The sequence below is a fragment of the Ciconia boyciana genome, chromosome 17, assembly GCF_034638445.1.
Source record: "Ciconia boyciana chromosome 17, ASM3463844v1, whole genome shotgun sequence".
Classification (NCBI taxonomy): Eukaryota; Metazoa; Chordata; class Aves; order Ciconiiformes; family Ciconiidae; genus Ciconia; species Ciconia boyciana.
The window spans coordinates 9,251,669-9,274,165 of NC_132950.1; the positions used below are offsets into that span (position 1 = coordinate 9,251,669).

Sequence of the window (22,497 nt, forward strand, 5' to 3'; positions counted from 1 at the left end):
TAGCACCCATTTTACAATACTTCTTCTTCTTCTTCAAGGAATAGTTTCTTTGTTTGGTTTATCTTTTTCCAAGAGGGCCCTTCTGCAGCCAAGATACTACTCCTGCTTGTGTTCACATGGGATTGAACAGCTGCCAGAAGAAACTGTGCTGTACCTGCAGACTCTGAACGCACAAGTTTCAATGTACTGGCACTAAACTAATTCAAAAGCATGGTAAGTGCATGTATGTATTATACAGCCTATGCTCATTATGCTAATGAGAGGGGTTGAATTGGATGGAGTTGTTTTTTTTTTATTTCTATAAGGCTTACATTCTTTTAAGGTCTGCCATTAGCACTGGCTCCACAATTTCTACACCCCCTCACACCCCATTTAATTAATCTTTTGCAATAAAAATGTAATTTAACATATTGTTTTACCATACCCATTTGGAGAGAGAAGCATTTTGTTCTAGAATACAATCACCTCATCCCTCTCCATTCCCAAAACAAGAAAGGTATTTTGAAATGCCAAGCGATGGTTGCTTTCCGTGTTGATAGATTTTTCACTGATAAAGAAGTTTTACATTCTGAATTGTACTGGAGTTAGATCTCTTCTGGCTTTAAGCATGGAACTTTGAAAGATTCTTCAGATGGGTTAATTTTTTCGCCCACAGAGTTGGAATTATAAATCAGCACAAAAGTGAGGCATATCTTCAATTTACAGATATTACAGTATCTCACATGCATTAGTGTCTTCTTTAATGGATGCAAACCATTAAAATGCAATACATGCGTTTACAGGAAATTATCACACAAGGTCTTTTTAATTCTTCTCCTGTTTGGCTGCTATTAATAGGGACCACAGCAATGCGTGCAAGCTGCCCAGGTTACAGACAGACACCACTGAGTATCGTGCCTTCACGCACACCAAGACAGGTTCTGTCAGGGCCAGGCCTCCATCCACCTCCAGAACAGGCACCTCCGATGCTCCACCAGTTTATTTTCTAACCCTGACTACGTAAAATAACTGCGTGTCACCTAGAAATGCCACCTCTTTACACCCTGCGTCCTTTCTACCCAGCTCAGCAGTGCACGTACGAGCCAAGCTCCGTGCTATGCGCATCCCTGCCCGCCGCAGAGCTGCAATCTGTTTTCCGCCTCTCGGGCCGCCCATAGCTCGGTGCCGCTTGGCCTCTTTCGCCTCGCACAAGGGAGGGGGACCTGCCGAGGGCTCTGCGGCCCCGGCGCCACCCGCCAGCCCTCCCCTGACCCGTAAATAGGTCAGGATGGCCTGCCCCAGACTCCCGCCGGAGAGGCCCGGCCCCGCCGCTCGCCATCCCCCGCGGAGGAGAAGCTGCAGCCGCCCCGCCTAGCTTCGCTCCGCGGCCTGGGAGATGCGGCCCCGGGGAGGCAGCGCTTCCCCCGCACCGCCCTTCCCGCCTCCCTGAGGGAGCGCGAGCGCAGCCGCCAACCGCCGCCCAACCGCTCACCTCCACGCTCTGCTCATCCATGGCCGCGGCTCCGACGGCGGAGGCTCTCCCCGGCCCCTCTCCCTACCGCACTGCCCGGGGGTGAAAAGCGAAGGCGCGGGGAGGGGGGGGGGGGGGGGTTCAGGGGCCGCCGGGCAGAGGCTGCGCCCCAGCCCCCCGCACCCGCCCGGCCATCTTCGCGGGGAGCGGGGCCGCTCCTCCCTCCGCCAACCCGCCCTGCGGCCGCCGGGGGCAGGCGGGGCCTCACCGCCGCGCCGCACTGCGCACGCGTGACGCGGCCCGGCCCGCCCGCCGCGCCGTCAGGGGGCGGGGGAGAGCCGGTCCCGGCCGGGCGGCGGCGGCCGTTGCCCGGGGACCGCGGCGCTGCCGCAGCGGCTGGGCCCGGCCCGGCCACCGCTTAGGGGAACCGCGGGCCGCCAGCGTGGCTCTGGAGGCCGGGGGAGCTGGAGGCTCGCCGCGGCCAGCGGCGCTCCCGGCCCGGAGAGCAGGCGAGAGGTGCCGACCCGCCAGCGCACCTGAGGAGCCTCCGCCCGCGGGCAGCTGCGGGCAGCGCCGGCTCCCGCCGCAGCCGGAGCACAGCTCCCGGCCGGTGTTGCAGCACCGCTGCACACGGATTAACGTGAGAGGCAGCGTTGCCTTCTCAGAGGAGTTGGCAACTGTTGGGTTTCAAGCCTGAGCTCTCTGGATGCCCAGCGGTCGGCTCAGCACCGCTTTGCGCTGCCTTGCGGTCGGTGGCTCTGTGCTGACGACGGATCTCGGGAGCAAGTGCAAGCAAGGCAGCGCTGAGCAACATCTAGCTGCAGGGATGGACTTCCACATCTCACATGGCTTTAGAAACAGGCGAGGTAACTGTCCTCGAGGCTGCAGCTGCAGTTAACTTGCACAGCACAATCTTAGATGCAGTTGTCTTCCCACTAACAGGTATCTTTAATTATTCTAGCCAGATTTCACTGATAAATTTAACACTGTTGAAGGCAGTGAGAGTAAGGATTGAGTCCTGTATTGAAAATGGATCAACATGATTAAGTCTAAATGCGTAAATACTAAATCAGTTTGTGAAGTGATGGGAATCTTGTAGGTAAAAGGGCACAGTCGGCAGCGGACATCATAAAATCAAGTTATCCCTGTCCTTTCCTCCCCTTTCTGTTCGCCTTCCCAACAAACTCCAAATAGACCAACCAGTTCGTTGATGAGTGCAGAGATCAGCCTTTCCCTTCTTAAGGGCACTAATTTAAACTTCTCTTCTCTGACAGCCATCATTTTTCACAAAAACTGTAGGAACTTAATAAACTTCAGATATCTTACTCCCTTAAATTAGGCTGAAATAAACGTAAAAACATTAAACCTAAGAAAAAAAATCCCCCTTTTTTTTTTTACTGTGAGGGTGGTCAAACACTGCAACAGGTTGCCCAGAGAAGTTGTGAAGTCTTCATCCTTGGAGTTCTTCAGGACACAGCCCTGAGCAACCTGCCGTAGTCAGCCCTGCTCTGAGCAGGGGTTGGCCTGGACAATCTCCAGAAGTCCCTTCCTACCTCAGCTGTTCACTGAGTCTGCGATTTCACTGGACTGTAAAAAACCCAAGACAGTTCCCATCAAAGGAAAATGAAAAGGGTCAGGGCCCAGGTTCAGGGGTTAGGGCAGGACTCAGGGTCAGGAGTCACGTGAACAGAAGCGTAATAAATCTATGGCCTTGTCTCCTTAGCTTTCATCATTTATTCAGGAATGTAAGTACAATTAAGTGGCTTGGGTTATTTGTCTTAAAAACCCACTCAGGAATGTAAGCAAGAATATGGAAGTGTCACATGGCTAACAATACTCTTAAAAAATGCATCGACTATAGTCCTATAAATATCCAAGATAAAATACGAACCTCAATGTTTAACTCTCCAATTTTAAGTACTATAAATAGAAATGTATACAGAAACATTAACAGCTTTCCAACAGTGGACTTGCAACTCTTAGACACCAGCGAAATACTTGCTTGTTAATAATCCGGGAGCTATGACCAAGATGCTTGTGTGTCAAACGAGAATGGACTGAGCTTTCATTTACACAGCTAATTTAACGTTTCCTTGTTTGTCAAGTTCCACAATAGCAAGTTCTTTCAAGATGCGTATTCTTGAGTCAGTGGCTTTCATATTCATCTTGCTCATCTGCAAAACACTCAGTGCTGCTCTGTAAGACAAAACCAAACAATTTAGCAAAACAGGGTTTTTCAGGTCTGGCAGAAAAAGGCTAAAAAGCACATGCTATTTAATTAATGATTTTTGTGAGTACTCTCTAGTTCTCGTGCTTATTCAGATTGCCACCAACTTTTCTGTGCTACTTCACATTGAGAACAGTCATTTGCTAATCCAACCCTAGGGTTAGAGACAGAATTCCTGAATTAAAAACTTCCTCATTTTTAATATCAGCCTGCAAGAAATCCACAGCACACATCCCAGACAGGGGCCAGGGCTCAGGGAGGCCGGAGGGGTTGGTGTGGCAAGGGCAGGGTTCGGGGGTCATGGTTTAGCTTTAGGGCTTTGCTTTTCCAGTCGGGATGCAGATTCCGAAAGCTAAAAGGGTTTGGCGGTATGACTGTGTCAACAGAACTTTCCTGAACAGACCCAGTTTTGGACATCTGTACAGTGAAACCAAAGTGAAAAAATCTGTTTCTGAAGAACCTGACGTTCCGTTTTGAAAGTTATCAAATCATACAAGCCATTTTTATACAAGTTAATTTAGAGGGTTTTGTATGATGGCCTAACCCTTCAGGGTATGTACCTAAGAAGAGTGTAGGGGAGTAAATCAAGTAATGAAGTTGTAATATAGCTGCGAATGGTTAACTAGCTGTTTTTGTTTAATTTGAAAAGGCTGAATTTCTTTACAGCTTATAAAACTCTTCCTAATGAATGGCTTTAAGTCTTACCTGTTCTTATTTACAATGAAGTGGTTAAATAACTCCCTGTACAAATTGTTCAAGTCTGCTAGCTTAACAGTACTTCTGATACTCCTTGGCACAGTCATAAGCATTTCCTCAGTCAATGGTTTGAATTGCGATTCTAAAAAATTGGAAATAGAAGATATTTGTTTCTTCAGAAATTAGGCCAAAGATAGGAATTACTTTCATTACTTTTTAAGAAACCCCCTAAATGGGTCTAAAGGAAGATTTTCCAGCAGGAAGAAGGAGAGACGGAAGATACTCCCTCCAAACCATCATTGTATCTGCAGACCCAGTGAAAAATCATTTAATTTGAGATCTGATGGGGATTAATAAATCTGGTCTGTCAGTGACTAGCTTTTTTTCTTTTTTAAAGAACTAGGAAAATTCCTTTCTATAAGTAGGGATAAATGCATTAAACAAGAGCTATTTCTATGGTAAGACTAGTACATGATTTCTCCCAGACCATAAACACAACGCTATCTACTTCAATACCATCAAAAGCAAGAAAAACTCCCAGAGACATGGGAACTATATGTGGAATGTAACTAAGGGCTCACTTGCTTATATTAAAGTCTAAAGTCTTCACTTCACATAAAAGCAGTAGTTACTAGTGCTTGAAAGTGAAAACAGTCAATTTACTGTGCATCATAGGCTCTATGTTTTTTAAATAAAAGAGCTCAGAAACCATACCTAGGTCTCAGCCTATTCCTACTTACTGTGAGATTTGCCCCTGTTGTACTAGGGGTAAAACAGCCCTTACTGGTCAACTGAAGTTATTCACAATATCTGCCTTTTTCAGAAAGGAAAACTTTGATTCTTTACTCCCTGAATTCTAGATGGTAACTTGGTATGATTAAATAGTACAGAACTATCAGAGTTCAATATTAGAGATGGAAGTCTTGAGAGGTTGGTGCTATTCACGAAGCTTACTTACTGGGGCTGGGGGTGTGGGGGAGATCTGTCCAGGGGAAAAAAAAAGAAAAAAGAAAACAGCAGGAAGATTATTCTTTCAGCACTTACTTTCAGTTGAGCCAGGGACTGTAGATCCTGAACAAAATGGCTAAAAATAAACAAGAGATAACGTCAGGATTTGTTGGAATTTTGTTTAGAAATTATTTTTTACAATTTCATTTCTGCATGGGTAATTACATTTTACCATTGGATAACCAAGGATCTTGCAGCCACTGAAGTCAACAGCAAAATCTTAGGCATTAAACAAACCCTGGTTTCAAATAAAAATAAGTTTAAAACAGATACAGAAAGATTTATATACAAGTCAGAGGAGCCTCTTCAGCTTTCTCCTTTGCATTCTGGCATGGATGTAGCTGAAAGCACTGCACATGCAGCACAGGAAAAAGATGGCTTCCCTATTCTCAAGCAACCTTCAGAAGCTGACAGTTCTGACAAGCTGAAGGTAGCTTTATTTAACTCTCCTCAGCCAGAAATACAGCACTGACGAAAAAATCCTTTGTGACATCTTTCCATTCTTTCTGCCTTTCAGAGAACATCTTCAAAACACACTCAATGACAACATAGGGACTGATACCAATTAAACGGGCCTCAGTAGCTGTAGGATAGAGCTACATTTTGCATTGGGCCTGGTTTATGCCAGCTGTATCTTAAGTGCTTTAGAATTCAATAATGGAAAGACAGAAATTGAGAGCATTTATCAAGGTAGGAGAAGATATTTGCAAATGAAGAGTGAATGAACCTGCAAGATACTGCACGGTTTTCACGCAAACCAGCCATGGCAATAAAGGGACAGAAAGCGAGGCATCCTTTGACAGAATAGTGGGCAGTGAGAAGACATGTATAAAAAGGTAAGGTCAATGAGATAATTACTCTATTAACCTTCTTTAATATTTGGCTTTTAATATGAGACCTAGACCAAACCTTTGCAGATAATTATATTACAAGTTTGTTGCTTTGAGTAGCTGTGGGAGAATATCTGACTTTTTAGCAAGTATTAGTTTACATCTATGTTCTACTGCATTACAGTTAGAATATACTTATTGTTACTTATATTCCAAAATTTATTGAAATTAAATTTCTCTCAATTTTGATATACATTGGTTTGAATCAATTACATTCTTCACTCCCACCCAAAGGCTTCTTATATAATGCGTTAACAGAACAATAGGATTGACAAGAGCAATCAACTGCATCTCTGAAAAGAAACATAAATATATCCCAATCAAAAAATAAGGGGAACAAAGTCTCCCGTCACAGCAAATTTTTTCCTTCATGGACAATTTAATCGGAACAAATCATAAACTTAATCAGTATACAATAAAAATGAAAAGGTTTGTTAGAAACTTTAGTCCCATTTCTGAAAAATTCTATTCATTTGAGAGGTAGTAAGTAAGAGGTCATAAACAGCCCTTCTGACTTCAGTTGAGCTCCTCAGGATTAATGGTTTCTTGAATACTGACGCTCTGTGGCCTAATTACCTCTTCCACTGGCGATTCCATTTCTTTAACAGTTTGGCAGGTTAACTGCTGTGCTGCAGTCTGTTCTTCTTCTGACAGAGGTAAGCGCTAGAAAAAACACAGAGAACTCTGATACTTTCGGTTCCTAGGGTGATGATATTTACAGAAGAACTCAATGTTCGTGTAGCCCCTTTCTCATGGAAACTAATAGTAGACTCCTACTTTCCTTCAAATGAAAGCAAATTTACAAGCTGAATATTTCTGAAAAATCCAACCATAATATTCTTTTAACATCAACGCTATAAATGATTCAACGGAAAGAAGATAAATTATTCAATACAAAGAAGCATTTCACTTAAAGACTTATATTTCTCCATAACAGTTTACTCAATCTTTGGTTTAGGAAAGTACAAGAAAATCTCTATCTAAAAAGTCTAAATGTAACTCAAGAGACAAGAGTCTTCCACTGTAACAAAATCCAAATATGAAATTATTCTTGGCAGCATATCCTTGGAACACAGGGAGATAAAATATTTTTTCCTTTCTGTGACATATAACTACTGTCTTTTAAATCATTATACAGTACATTTTATCTATAAAGACTTACAAATAACTTGTCTAGAGCTGTTGACAGATTAAACACAATCTCAGAGCACTCTCATTAGAACAATAAAGTGAGAGCTCAGATCTGCGAATGTGTTTTAGTCACACCAGTTCTGTCTTTGCCACTTTTATCAATTAGCTTTTTTGATCTAAATCACCTTATTTGTAAAGGGACAAAATTAATGCTTTCATAACCTCTTCAAAATTGCAATGGAGCAGTGTCTGAAGACCACTTACGAACATTTGTTGTTTATCGTTGGGATTTTTTAATAGATAGATGGATACTGAGAAAAACTTATTTCTTTGCACTGACAGCAATTCCACCACATATGTAACTGTGCTGGTTTTAACTTACTCATTTTAGACAGTGAAAATACATCTGCCACTTAAACGCTTTTTTGCCTTTTAAAACTGGTTGCACTTTCTAATTTCTTTAAGGAAGCTACTTTTAAAAAAGTCAGTATAGAACTGAGACACAGCTGTGCGCAGAGGCATCAATCTCTATGAAACTATTGAAATGTGTCACCCTATTCACACTATTATGGTATTACTTCAAATCCAAAACTGAATGTGACCAGCTTAACTGTCACGTGATGAATCAGGCTTGTGATTTACAAAAAGAGCTCCAATCTTGCAAACATTTCTTCTGGTAAACGGTCTTCTTATCTTCGAAGAGTCTTCTAAGAGTCTGCACGTATAACAGTTTCCAATGGAACTACTCACATCTATGTAAAGGTGACACAAATACATGTTCATTTACAGGAGTGAGACCCAAGTGATTAAAATGAAAATACTACCTCGAGATCAGTATGTTGCTGTAATGTCTGAACCATCTTCATTGTGTTCTCTAGAGCAGCACGAATGCCCTTCATGGATTCTCGCTGCTCTATGGAAACTTTTTCCAGCTGCATACATAACGTTTTATAACGAGATTTCACCACTGCGAGTTCTTGCAAGAGAGCAACTGGGTTTTCCTATGTAGAAATTAAAAGTACATTTAAACTATTTAAGAAGAGAAAATTAATGTGGCCACATACCAATTAAAAGTGTAGGTGTTAGAGCCGCTAAAATATAACATGAAATGACCCTTTACAATGAAAAGTGTAGCTGTGAGCATCTGTTTCATCTATACATTTAATTTTTCATAAGCAAAAATGATAGATAGTGTTAATAAAACAGTGTAATTCTGTGGTTCCACAACAAATACGGGAGGATGAATTTATGGTGTTGGTGAATTTTAATGGCTTTTCTGAGTTGGAATAAATTAGGTACTTCTAATGAAAAAGATTCTTTTTCCACTATATGTTACAATATACATGGAGACAAGGACTTATTTATAAAATCCTTTACCTGATGCCATTTATTGTTTTCCTCTTCCTCTCATCCCGCCCCCAAATCTGAATTTAGTCATTGCTTATTAGCAAGTTTATCTTTGATCTCAGAGCAAGGGTGCGTTTTAGCTTAGATTAGAATCTGTCTCTTAAACTTAGGTGTTAACACTACTACTCATTTCTCAAAGCAGAACATGGGAGAATTTCACTATACCAAGAAATCAAGGGGGTTTTGTTGGTTTCTGCACTGAATTCATACTAGGCCAGTTATCTTGATATACGAAGCAAGAAATACTTTATAATAATAATAAAAACCTAACAACTAGATAAAAGAACAGCCACATATATTTTAGGATTAAAGAAAATAACCCATTTATTACCAACTTCATGCAAAATGCAATAAAATTTATTAATTTAATCTGAAAATACTACCTCTGCTGCTGGATTATCAGGAAGACTTTTCATTATTTCAAACTCCAGTCTGTGTTGAATATAATCCAGATCAGATTCTGCCTTCTGGAACTGAAATATTTAAGGTCAGCCACAGTATATTAAGAAACAAAAATTGCAGACAAAACCCAACCATTTGCCTTTCCTGTATTTCAGGAAAGCAGAAGCCAGATGCCTCTGTTTTGCAGGCTCATGTACTATAAAGGTAAGTTTCTATTCCTCTAGTCTATTCCACTAGCTAATGTTTGCCAATTATGCTGACATGCTTCTAGCCTGAAATATATAAAGCAATAAACTTTCAGACTTAACATAACCATTTTCCTCTCACATATAAGAATTACACGGGTGTACACACACACTTTATTACTTTTACCCTCTTTCCATTTGTCTAAGCCAAATTACCCAATTGTTCTCTTTGCATCTTGCCGTTAGTACCTTTTTCATGCAGCTCCCCAAAATGCATGAAAACATTTCCATCTCTTCCTATGTTACATGCCTTTGCAATGCCAAACCTTTCAAGATGAAGTTTTTAAGTAGTACACCAAAGAGGTAAGTTATATCACTAGAAAAGAACGTGCCTCTTTTTTAAAGTGATTTTCAGTGGATGCAGGAGGTGTTTGATTTTTTTCTCTGGAGATATTAACATATTTTCCATCAATTTTTAGAGCTTTTTCTTAGCTAGTTGCTTTTCTTTTCAAACATTAAAAGTTCTGTTAGCAAAACTGCAATACTCAGTTATTTACACAGCAGAGATTATGAATAAGTGTTCAGGATCCAAGCATATCAACAGAGATTTTATGATTAATTATATTAGGAATGCATTCTCTCAGATGGTTATAATACCCATAATACATTTTATTATTCCTCAATAAACCAGACTGACAAATAGATAATAAAATTGATGACATCACATTTCTTTCCTTGGGATAAATAAGCCACCAGAGAATTATCTAATTGCCTTGTAAAACAGTCTGCTGATAGCATTATTACTTAATTAATTTTAGTCTGCAATTTTAGTATCTATTAAGGACTTCTACTTTAAAGAAAGGCAGTTTTCCCAGTTCACAAAAAACACATGAATTCCTTAACGTAACGATTTGGGGATTTTACAGTCACAAAAGAGACTGTGATGGAAGCAAGGTAAAAATGCTTGTAACTTACTTAACTTGGGTTTTCACTCTTTATATAGAGATTAACCCTGAAGGAACCATTACAACTTTTTTAAGGATCAAAATAAGGCTATATTTGTTAACTGTATCCCGAAGTACTACCTGGCAGTGCTATAATGGCAGCTAAAGTGACAAACTTCAGTGGTCTTTGGATGTAGCCTGTAGTTAGGCCTGGATACCGAAAGGACATTTATGTTTTAAACATCAGCCTTGGGATCCACCTTCAGGAACTGCCATTAATACCTTTGAGGATCTGGAACTTCAGATAGCCTAAAGGAGTAGTGTTCAATCCAAGATATTCTACAAGTAAAATCCCCTTTCTGATGTAGTAAAAATGTATGATCTTTCATACATATACACACCTTCAGCAAATTTTCAAATAATAGCTTAAGAAAAGGAAAATAAACCTAGTAAACACCTTGAGCATCTATAAATCAAAGGGAAAGCTTTCACCCGTTACTCCCGTAACTTACCATCTGCCCAACAAAACTCCTTCCCACATCTACGCCAGAAACTAGTCATGATAAAATGCGAGAATAAAATACTTTTGATTACACTATGTATTTTTAAAGAGTTGACGAGCGATTTTTCCCAACTGCTCAATCATTTCTCTTCTCCTCCACTAGCAAACATTTTTAGCTTTCCATTTCTAGAGGCACCCCAAAAAGATAATTTTTTGCTTTTTCTCCAACTCCTCCATTTGATTATTAATTTTTGGAAAAGCAGACAATGAATATGGGTGGCTTTCAAAAATATCCATGAAGCTCTGTTTCTGAAATATTCAATACTGATAATTTGAGATTTACAGGATGACAGTAAGCCACTAATACCATGCTACTACTATGATTCAAGACATTAAAAATTGAATGTGAAGCTGAATGCTTATCCGTCACAAAAATATTAACACGCTTCAGTATCACTGCTTTCTCCTGAAAGTATGCTAACTCTAAAAGAAACAAAATTTATTATCAGCACTTTCAAAGCATGTTCATAAGCACTGCCATATATTCCTCCATTATGATCCATTTTTCCTTTGTTTTATCAATATTTATTTCCTGCTGTATTTCAAGAAACACACACCTGCAAAAATCTCACCTTAATATTATAGGTTAGGACCATTGGTATGATGCGTATTGTACAACAATCACACAGAAAATGCAGTTTGTGAAATGTAAACTTGTAATTTACTCACAGGCTTAGAAGAAAGTGTTAGAAACTGTGAGGCCAGACTCCAGCCATTGCTGTGCACTCTGCTTTCAGATGCTTTGACAATACTATTGCACTGCTAGCTGTAAAGTACAGTAGTGCAATAAAGTCAGAGCATTCGTTAGCAGCAAGAATTCTGTACAAGTAATAAATACACTCAAAATATGTATCAGAAAAAATAGGTCGAGTCAGATAGTGGTTTCTGTGGATCATGGAGAATTGGATAAGGTTAATGTTTACCAAGTCCTATACAGACACACAAGAATTCACATATTGCAAGACATTATTATTATTATTATTCATAATCCCTGTCATTCCACTGACCAAGAGGGAAAAAAAAACAAAACAACAGAAACACCCAGCAAAATGCTCAACAGATCTGTCAGAAATTCAATTTCAAACAATTTGGTGCTCTTAACTGGAAACTACGTTTCCAAACGTCTTTATTTCTTAGATTTGCCTCATAGCAAGCAAGGATTCTAAACTGCTGTCAGACAGATGTTCTTAAACTGCATTACAGGGAACATTTTCTGGACACTAGAGTTTATTCTTCTTATTTGCAGGTACTTAATCACTTTAAAATGCACTTAAACACACATTCATTTCCCAACATTGTGGATGTACATTACCACTGGGGTTACCACACGGATGTTAGAGCACCATCAAAGGGGGGGGTGTATTTAATAAATCTCAGTAAATGTGTTTCTTTTTAACAGAAACAGTAACTTCATATAAAAAGTCTGAGAACTCTTAGGGTTTGAAGGCACTAAGATTCTTAACAACAAAATGCAAAGAAACAGAGGAATGGAGTGGAGAGAGATGGATGATTGCTGATGCACACAGAGCAACAACCTGAGTCAACTCCACACCTGTAACATTTCTCTAGAACACACTGTAGGAAATAAGAATGCTATACAGTGTTCCTTCCTTTTTGTAGTGCACTTACTTCTAAGGAAACACACACACAGAGTTGATGGTGTTTGTCATTAAAAGACCAGTTAACATTTCTCCTTGGTAAATAACTAGAAGATGAGTGCAAAAAAATAAATTAGTGGCAATCCCATTTTACAGTTGTTTTTCAAATCACCTTCTGGTCTCAGACATACAATAGTGACTTTTGACTTGTGACTGTAATAAGAATAATGAGCAACGTAGATAGTATTGCTGGCCAATGCCCTTTTAACATTGCACTGCTTTTTGTGCGTGATCACTAGTAGTACAACATAAAAAGGGCACTGGACAGACACCACTCAAAGAAAAAAGTAGGTCCACTATACCAAAAATACGGTGACAGAAATTAACTAAATTGCTCTGAATGAAGCACTCTTAGCTCACCTGACAGTTTATCCATTTGTTATCAAATTTTACTGAATGGATGTCCACAAAATTTCTTTCAGTGCAGACTGCTAAAGCGCATACTGGAAGGCACTAGCTCAGTATGTGAAGTCCTGAGCATTAAAGGTTAAAGAAATTGGTTGGGGTAAAAGTTGTTGTGTGGAAGGATATATGTATTGCCAGCAACTACCATGTACTGTATTTTCATTAGAGGCCTGACTCTGTGTCTGTTGAAGCTGTGGGAAAGACCTCCAGTCCCAGCTGACTTCAACGAACACTTGTGCAGCGCGGTCTCAGGAGCCTAAGTCCTAAACTACAGCACCCAGCGTTCTTATTTGAATTGTTAATAAGTCAGCTTTCCAATCTTTTGCATAATGAATCTCATCTGATATTGTAGATGTTATGGTTCATTCAGCTCTGCTTGTTATTGTACTTCGAGCAATAGTCTCAAATAACCATTGATTACCTGGTATTTTCATACACATTGTTCTGTTTAAGCTCCTACAAATTAGTTTATCCCTGGTTCCATGAGACTAAAATGAAGCTTTCCACAAAATGCATGTCAAAACCTCTGGGGAAATAAGAAGTGTTATTTTATCACACTTCTGTGGAGAGAGCTGACTTCACAGGAAATCCAGGAAGAAGAAACAATGAGCAGAAGGAAAAGCAAGAGACACAAAGCTGCAATATGTGAGACATAGTTGCCAATGTACATATTCTGATTAATATAAACAACGACAAAGAAAAATATTGCACTTGTGAATGAGGTTTGGATATAGGAAATGAATAAGTGAAATTGTTTGAGGTGTGTTTAAGAAATCACCCTTTTCTTTAAAAAAAAAAAAAAAAAAGAAAGAAAACAAAAGGAACAGGTGAAGATGCAACTGCCTTGTGCCACCCTGCAGTTTTAGTGGAAGAAGGCAGCCGGCCATACTATCTCCCATCTTCTGCTAGAAGAAATTAACAGAAGAATCAAACAGAAAAATGCAAGATTAACAGGGTGAAATAAAAATCAGTATGGTTTTCAAATGGATTACCCAAATGATTTGGGGTAATTAGAATGGGGTGAAAGACCAAGCTATAATCTCAGAACCTTTGGAAGTTGTTACGCACCATCTATGCAGATAATTGACCCAAACGAGCTCTCCACCTTGAAATTATTTGTGCAATGATCCTTTTGGTCTAGCCGTAAAGTAGATCATAAGACAGTGACCCATTACCATCTTCTTCCACTAGCATATATAAAAGCCCCTGTTAACTTTAAGGGGGCCAAAATAACTCTCTGACTATTTACATGTCCTAAAATGAGAATCACTTGAAGTAAGACTTTCAATAAAACACATAAATAAACCATAACATTAAATAAATAAATATCAACACCTAACCCAAGTATCTCTAAACAGATTTCTAAATTATTATTTCTAAACTAGGCTTTACCAAAAAAAAAAAATACTAACAAAAGATATGGGGAGGTCATGCTTACGCTATGGGCAAGGATGAAATTTTGAATTTGAAATTAGAACAACTTTAGAGCTCTGACAAGAATGTAGTATGTCACTGAATTAAAATACTGTATATTATTACCACTCTAAGTATTCAGTATGATGACTGCAGTTCAGTAGCTAAAGGAGAGCAAAAATAACCCCACTTCCTCAAAAGCATCGTTTCTTCAAAGAAAAAACCAAAACACAACACATCACCTTGTTTTTAAAGTGCAGTAAAACTGAGAATTAGGTAGGATAGTTTGAATTCTCTGATCTTGCAGCTAATGCAGGTATTTTGGTGTTTATTCAAATTGTTACTTTTTATTTCTTAACAGAAATAGTATTATAGCTTAAAATATTCACTCAGAAGTGTCTTACTATGGCAATGACATGCAGGTCACTCAATGAGGTGACAAAGACATGTTAGCAGAACAAGCTCACGTTTAGACAACTTTCAGCCGGTTGTTTCCTTTCAGACAACAAACACTTGGCTGCTGTTCCTAATGCTTTAAGGGACACGTTATGCTGGTGCTGGAGAAAAGTGCTGAAGGAGCAATGAAGTAAATAAAAGTAAACTAAACAAGTTTAAACACGGGGCATTAAGCAGCACACCAATTTTGTGTATTAAAGTCTAGCGCTCATTAGGTTAAGGGATAATGTGGATATACAGTATTCCCCACCGTGTTCTCCCAATGTTCCTCCTATTCTTAATTTCTCTTGAGTATTCCATTTTGGTGGTGTTACTGTGTACAGATAAGAACTAGGAAACTATAAAACTCATTTTTACTTATTTCTTAATTAGAACTTGAAACCAGGATTGCCAGAGGAGAAAAAAACAAAGACAAATCTATTGTATTATTTATCTCTGTATTGAATAATGTACTTTTTTCTCCATGACACTTACAGTTTATCAATTAAATTACCTAACACTGCTGCTAGGACAATTAAAATTACAAAAAACTTCTGGAAGTTTCCAAGCAAAACCCAAAGGAGCGTCATACTTTGGACAACTATGTCAGTACGAGCATTTCAATTTAAGTAAGTATTTAGGGATAGAGATTATATTATCTATTAAGCATTTAGATGCATAAAATATTTCCAAAGCATTTTAAGTAAAAAAAAGTGTAAACAAGATTACATTATATAGAAGCAAAAATGAAGATCAGGATATGAAGGATGCTACAAGGAACTTGACTGTTTAAAGAGACAGTTTTCCAGTGCCTCTCAATATGTGAAAGCACAGCATAGCTTTTTTTTTCTTTTCTTTTTTTTGGCTTTTCCGTGAGCGGGGCAGGCAGAAAGGCGACCGTTACATAAGGTAGCTCAGTCCTGCCTTCAGGGGCTGGCCCCAAGAGTGCTGAAACGAAGTTAAACGCTGTGAAGAACTGCACGAACTTGAACGGCTGAAGGAAAAGCCACCTTCTCCTCAGGACTGGCTACATCCCAGACCCCGCGAAGAAAGGAGGACTGAAGGGCCGCTGCACTCCTCCTGAGGCGCCGGCGGGCGGCCGGGCAGACCGGCCAAGGGTCGCGCTGCCGCCCCGGCCCCCACACGCCCTTCTCCTCAGGGCGGGCGGCCCGGCCCCGCAGCGCCCACCCGCGGCGAGGCGACGGGGGAGGCTCCCCGGCTCCTCTCCCGCTGCCAGCCCCGCGGACCTGCCCCGCTCTACCTGCCCCGTCCGCCCGGGCGGAGGAGAAGCGGAGTCCGAGGCGCGGCACCACCACAGCCCCCGGCGGGAAGCCATGCCGGCGGGAAGCCATCCCGCCGCATCGCCCCGCTCCCCCCGCGCTGCCGGCGCGAATGAAACAGCCCAGCCGGCCTCTCCTCCCCGGACACCCCCGCAGGGAAAATGGGCCAGCCCAGGTGAGAGCTCCACCCTCACCCCCCGCTGAGAGAAAATGGACTAGTCCGAGAGCGCTCTCGCTCTACGCCGCGCCCCCCCACCGCGACGGGAAAATGAAACGGACCGGACCAGACCGGTCCGGCCGCACCCCTCAATGGCCCCGTTTCCAACGCCACGGAGGGCAATAAACGCTCCCGGGACTGCGCGGAATCCGCCCCCCCCCCCCCCCCCCGCAGGTGAGAGGGAAATGGCCGGGCCCTGCCCCCGCGCTGAGGGGGTGAATGGAGCGGCACCATCAAGCCCCGCCCCCCGGGGGGGGGGGGGGGGTAGCAGAATGGACCGGCCCGGCCGAACTCGCCTGACCCGAACGGCGGGCGGCGGTCGCCCCGTCGAGGGCCGCGCGGGCTCTGCTCAGGGCCCGGATGGGGCGCGGGCGCGGCTGGGGGCGCGAGGGGAGAGCGGCCGCTCTCCCTCGCGCCCCCAGCCGCGCCCGCGCCCCCTTTCCCTCCCTCAGGCGGCAGCCCTGTGCCCTCCGAGGCCCTCCCGCCGCCGCCCCGCCGCCTCCCGGCCCGGCCGCCCCTCAGCCCGGCCGCCGCCCGGACTCACCATGGTCTCGAGCCTGGTAACCGCCGTCTCCATGTTGAATAGTTGACATTCCTCAGGCGGCGGCGGGGAGATACCCACCCCCCGCTCCGCAGGATGGGAGAGTCGGCGGCCCCCATTGGGCAGCTGTCACTCGGCGCTCGCCGCCCATTGGCTCGCCGCTGACAGAGGGCGCTCGCCATTGGGTCGAAAAGAATGTAAACCCTCTCCGAGGTAGGGGGGAGCCCATTGGTGGGTAGAAAAGCTGCAGCCAGTGATTGGCTGGGTGGGGGAGTGCCGCGAGCCGCTATTGGTCCAGAGTGGAATCTAGCGGTGATTGGCTGGAGTAGGGAGCGCAGCGCTGCAATTGGCGGGAAGGGGAGCGGTCGATTAGCTGCGGTCCGTCTCTGGCGGGGGGGGGGGGAGGCGCCGGTCACCTCCTCCGCTTCCCCCCGGCGGACCGGTGACTCCCCCACCTTTCAACTCGATTGGCCTTTCCCAGCCGAGCGGTGTCCCGCAGCTGATTGGCGGGACTGAAAAACCTTTATCCAATGGCGGGGCGCATCTCCTCAGCGCGCCCCAGGACGGGGCGGAGCAGCGCCAGGCCCGCGATTGGCCCTTCGCCCCTCCCGTCGAGCTCGGGCCCGCGTCCGTCCAGCGGCCAATCAGCGAGCGGCTTGCACGAACCGCGGGCGGGGGACGGACGGACGGACGGACGGACGACGGGGCGGCAGAGAGCCGCGCTCCCATTGGCTGGGCGCGGCGCGGGGAGAGGTTTGAATCGGCGGCGCCGGGCGGGGAGGTGAGTGGGGCCGGGGGGGGGGGGGGGTAGGGTGGGCAGGGCCACCCCGTGTCCTCGGTCACCCGTGACACCCCCCGCCACCACCCCCGTCTCAGGTGGGGCAGTTGTGTGTGAGGAACCGGCCGCTCCTCGGTGTGGGCTCCCCACATGAGCGGGGCTGGCCCCGCGCAGGAGCAGGGGCCGCCTGGGCGCGGCGGGGATGAGGGGCGGGCGTTCAGGTAACGCCTGAGCAGGGGCCTCCGGTCAGGGCAGTCCGCGACCCTCTTTCTGTGGTTTCTTGGTGCCTTTTGCCTACGTTCCCCACAAACGTAATTTTCCCAAAATGCGATATTTGTCACTTCAGGATACAGAAAAACTGTCGACAAAAGCCCATATAAAATGGTACTTTTTACGTTGTTCAGTCCTCTCTTGTGTACAAATACATCTCAGTGGATCGCAGGTCCTCTTAAGGGTGTATTTTTTTATCAGTTGCATGTGCTGCTTTTAGCAAGACAACTGTGAATAATTTCTGACCGGATTTTTGAGATGCAGTCCATGTTCTTCCCTACCTATTTGGCGATAGCTCCATCCCCACGTGAAAGTATATATATAATTAATGTATATTTCTATACATTAATTTTAAATGTGTCTTTTTTAAAAGTAATGGCAAAGTATAAGAAGCGCCGACGAAAACAGAGAGCCAGAGCAAAATTTCTACTGGAAAAGAAAGGAGATGCTGGTAACCCCCAGGGCTCAGGTTGTCCTTCTCCACGGTAAGAGGCTCAGTCAGAACTTTTCCTTTTAATTCAATTTCTGGGTCCACTGTTTGCTCCCGATGGTTTGTGGAAATGAGGTAACAGCATCGTGTTTGGAGCCTATCTACATACTGGCATGGATGCTGTGGAATTGTTTTATCTTGTATATCTTCTAGTACGCTTTCTACTTGTATATCTTCTAGTACTTCCAGTAATCTATCGTTAACTTTAATGTGCAGGAAAAGCAGTTTGGATAAAAACGTATTGCAAATGCGACTTCCCCCCCCCCCCCCCCTTTTATTAAAATGTATCTTGGTCTTTCCTGGTCTCTGTGCTTGTGTTTACTCTGTTGTCACCTGCTGTTGCTGGTACTTGTAATTTCCAGGTGATTGATGACAGTTAACTTTTTTAAAGGCTGAAATGATAAATATAATTATGGCCTCATTCTGAAATGTTCTGTCCCAGGTCAACAGGTGATCTTCCTCTGAACACATCATCTGTCCCAGGCCAATCATCCTCACTCTGGTCCTTAGCCTTGCCCAGTGTAAAAAATGTGGTAAAACCCTTTACAACAACAGCATCATTTTTGTACTGTTGGTGCCAGAACACGGTTGTACAGGTACGTTTCCTACTTCTCTATTTTTGCCAATGCGTGAGGTTGTTCTTAGCGCTCAGGAGCCGGATATACAGTCAGATTTGAGAACTAAGCTGTAAATTTAGTTATGTCTATTGAAACATCTGAAGTATATTTCATGTTTAGTGTTGAAGGAGTAAGTATGAGAAGAGTGTCCAGGCAACCGTGGACATTAAATGCATACATGAAACTGTAGGGTTTTTATTGTAATATCAGGAGGATTTCCAGTGTCAGAGGGTGCAGTCTTTCTTTCCTAGCAGAAATGATTGTATGAATTTTTCAGGTCAAATGTGAATTATACTTTAGAATTTGTAGATGAAGTTAAGTTTTTTTGGAGAAAGTCACTCCTTGGGTTCCTGCCAAGGAAATATTTGGTGAAATTTTGTATCTTCGTGTTGTGCCTTTCCATGGACTACAATGAGAAGACCTTGCGATAGACCTTTCAGTAGTAATGGTAGCCCTGTCTCTGGGAACATAACTTGGTGGTGACAACACTTATCTGGTTTCTTTTTTAATCTTAGAGTTTTAAGGTGGTTAAAGACACCATATTTCCATCACAAATCTACTTAAGGGAGCTAAATACGTTCAGAGAGCAGCTGGAAAAGTTGGAAACTGAATTTTCCAGACTACAAGGAACACTCCAGGTCAGTCTCAGTCCCAGGGGGCAGGGTAATGTTTGCTTGTGTAAGCATGTAAGGAACTGTGGTCAGTGCAGATAAACTGAAATCTCAAGAGCTTCTCATTGGGCAGTTTCAGCTCTTCTTTGCATTCAGCATTACTAAACTGTGGTTACTTTATAGGTAGAGGGAATTTGTTTGCTGGTGAGTCTCATAAGAGGCTTTTTATGTTTTTCTGGATCAACTGAAGCCAGCACCTCTGTTCTCTGAAATTCCATCTACTTTTGCCAGTGGATTTAGTATTCTCTTATTTATTTGTATTGTTTTCAGATGAATGGAATTGCAGCTTTGTCTTCAGAAAATTCTCTTTGTCAAAGGTGTAATAAACCAGTTCTGGGTGCTCCTGTACAAATGCAGATGGGCCCGCCGTCACCAGTATCTGGGCCTCCTGCAGTACAGCTGCAGCCTGCATCTGCACCTCCTCCACCTCTTCCTCCTCCGCCGCCACCACCACCGCTGCCGCCACCAAAACTGCCTCCAGCACCTCTCCTCCTCAAACGGGGCAATGGCTCTAAAGCACTTCTGGTAGGGAGTAAGAAGGTTCCTCTGTTTCTTCACTCATGGCTGGGTTCTTTGGACCTGTTTTCATCAGGAATGTCTGTCTTTGTGAATGCTCAGTCACTTGCCGATCCTAATTTCCCTTCCAACCACCTTTGTTTTCAGGCACCGTCACTGAAAAAAGATGGGCCAATGCAGATCACTCTCAAAGATCTCCTGAATGTTAAGCTGAAGAAGACGGACAGCAACCTGAGAATGGACAAGGTAAACTGGAGGACACATGGATAAATGGATGGTGGTGTATTGTGGCAAACTCCACGCTGGAACTGGTGTATTTCCTGCAGTGCTTGTCTTAGCCCCTCATAGAATTTTTTCAATAAATGAATTATTCTCTTCCAAAAACCCAGTGATCAGCTTTAAGTAATCCTTCTAATTCTGCACGTGGGCATTTGAAGTGAAGAAGTGAAGTGACTAACTCTGATCTCGGCTGGCATGCAGGACAGCTCTAATTTTAGAGAAAGCATGTAGCTTGCATGTAGCTTTATGTCTGTGTGTTATCAACAGATTTTGGGCTTTCTTTTGGCTAGCCAAAATCTTGTTTGCAGCAGGTTTTTTTTAATAAATAAATCTATTTTTGTTTAATGCACATTAAAATCTTAATGATTCATAAAAGCATAAACCACAGAAGTCTTTTAGAGTATAAATATTAAATAGATTTAAGGGCAGTGAGGCCTTCTAAAGTTTTACTTGTGGTAACATTTCTTTTCCCACTTCAGGCAGAATCACCAGTGAAGACACGCAAGGCATTAATTACAGTCTCAGATTTACAGAGTGTTAGTCTGAGACCTAAATCCAAGCCATCAACTTGCGTTACAAATTCCTTAATGTAAGACACTTTCTTCCTTTCTTTGATATTAGATTTTTCTGTTCCAAACAGTGATGAACTCTATTTACAGAGTGGAAAATATTTTATTTTAATAATTCTTTTTTTTCTGTTAGTACCCCTCCTAAAAATCACTTAGATCTTCGAAAACATCTGAAGAAAGTCAATATACAAAGGTAAGTTCCTTGCTATTCTCTTGTTTTGTTTTTCTAGAAGAAATAGAGAACTAATCATAATTCCCCTTGTTTCCAATCTTTTCAGAAGTCCTGGTGGCACTCCACTAAATAATAAAGAAAACATGGAATGTGGGTCTGGGCTGACACCAATAATGACACAGGCACTACGGCGCAAGTTTCAGGCAAGTCATGACGTGTCTCTTTTTGGAACGATAAACTGGTTTTAAAATCCCCTGAAGTTTATACTGATTTTTTTTTTTTTCCCCTACAGCACAGTGCTGTTGGTATGTATTATATAAGTTAGAGTCTCTCCGTAACTCTCCTCCAAAAGCCCTAGGTACCCACAAATAAGGGTGCTTGTTTTACCGATTCCCATTTTAATGGTAAGGGAACTGCAGAAGGGAGATGCTGTTACCTGTCTTTCAGCAGGTTATTTGACAACACTAAGAGGAAAAGTTGCTTCTTTTGCTGGCCATTCCAGTGCCGCAATGCGATCTCTCCCTTCGTAGTTCCAGTTTGCAGGAGAACAAAATCTGAGGGTTAATCATGCCTTTTATTTTAAGGATTTGCTGCATCTCTTCTTTTATGGCGTCAGTTAAGAATTGCACTATATTTTCTCAGTCGTAACTAGTACTAAGTTCATATTCCAAGATCTGACCCTTTTCTTCTTTTGACAGATGGCTCATCCAAAGAGTCCCTCGCCTGCCCGGTTAAGTGCTGCGAACAGCTTTGATGAACAAAAGTAGGTTTATGGAACAACGTACTCTTCATTTATGGTCAGGAAGCTGCTTGAATCCCATTTTTATCTCACTCAGGCATATGTATTTTTAACGAAACCTAGTGCATGCAAGAATGGGGCATTATGAAACCCCTTCAGCAGATCTCTGCTTTTTAAAGGCAGCATCTTCCTGATGTGCCTCAATCTGGTTGCGTCTTCTTTCTTAATGGAAAAAAACAATGACATTTCCTGAGTCTTTTGATACCTGGCTGCTGCTGAAGCAGGGACTATTATCTTCCCAGCGCTGGTGCTCCTTGTAATGTAAATACGTGTGTGTTTGCTGAAATTCAGTATTGTTTTTACATTTTTAATAAGAAAGATCTTGATGGTAATTATACGGGTTCGAAGAAACACTGCAGTTTAGCACTCTAATGTTATTAAAGTGAAAGGCCGCAAGTTTCCACAAACAATTCAATTATGCGGGTAGGAATGTATGAAGCTATTGCAGTACGTATCGCTTTTGGCTGATGTCAGATCACGTTAAA

The 22,497-nt window shown here is 42.7% G+C and overlaps 3 protein-coding genes across 10 annotated transcripts in view; 1 reads left to right on the top strand and 2 right to left on the bottom strand.

Annotated features, from left to right (window-relative positions):
* Positions 1-1,705, bottom strand: part of TRIM37 (tripartite motif containing 37) — a 31,356-nt gene extending 29,651 nt beyond the window's left edge. For all 3 annotated transcript variants that reach the window (XM_072882085.1, XM_072882084.1, XM_072882083.1), the window contains exon 1: positions 1,472-1,705. In XM_072882085.1, coding sequence (XP_072738186.1) covers positions 1,472-1,492 — 21 coding nt within the window. In that variant the 5' untranslated portion in view covers positions 1,493-1,705. The remainder of the gene's footprint in view (positions 1-1,471) is intronic.
* A 1,451-nt stretch (positions 1,706-3,156) lies between these two features.
* On the bottom strand, positions 3,157-17,000 carry SKA2 (spindle and kinetochore associated complex subunit 2). 2 transcript variants are annotated; one of them, XM_072881792.1, is made up of 7 exons: positions 16,855-17,000; positions 9,193-9,282; positions 8,227-8,403; positions 6,848-6,934; positions 5,418-5,457; positions 4,383-4,515; positions 3,157-3,646 (listed from the first exon to the last, which is right to left on the bottom strand). In XM_072881792.1, exons 1-7 carry the CDS (start codon positions 16,885-16,887, stop codon positions 3,520-3,522), a joined length of 687 nt encoding a protein of 228 aa, XP_072737893.1. In that variant the 5' UTR covers positions 16,888-17,000; the 3' UTR covers positions 3,157-3,519. The 2 variants fall into 2 exon arrangements, with proteins under 2 accessions (XP_072737893.1, XP_072737894.1); XM_072881793.1 differs by lacking the exon at positions 16,855-17,000 and adding an exon at positions 12,921-13,033.
* Positions 16,125-22,427, top strand: PRR11 (proline rich 11). Of its 5 annotated transcripts, none has more exons than XM_072881787.1 (10): positions 16,125-16,268; positions 18,273-18,384; positions 18,832-18,985; positions 19,522-19,644; positions 19,948-20,202; positions 20,341-20,439; positions 20,952-21,061; positions 21,175-21,234; positions 21,320-21,416; positions 21,912-22,427. In XM_072881787.1, exons 1-10 carry the CDS (start codon positions 16,148-16,150, stop codon positions 21,978-21,980), a joined length of 1,200 nt encoding a protein of 399 aa, XP_072737888.1. In that variant the 5' UTR covers positions 16,125-16,147; the 3' UTR covers positions 21,981-22,427. The 5 variants fall into 5 exon arrangements, with proteins under 5 accessions (XP_072737888.1, XP_072737890.1, XP_072737892.1 ...); XM_072881789.1 differs by lacking the exon at positions 16,125-16,268 and adding an exon at positions 17,288-17,632; XM_072881791.1 differs by lacking the exon at positions 16,125-16,268 and adding an exon at positions 17,707-17,727.
* Positions 22,428-22,497: the final 70 nt, after the last annotated feature.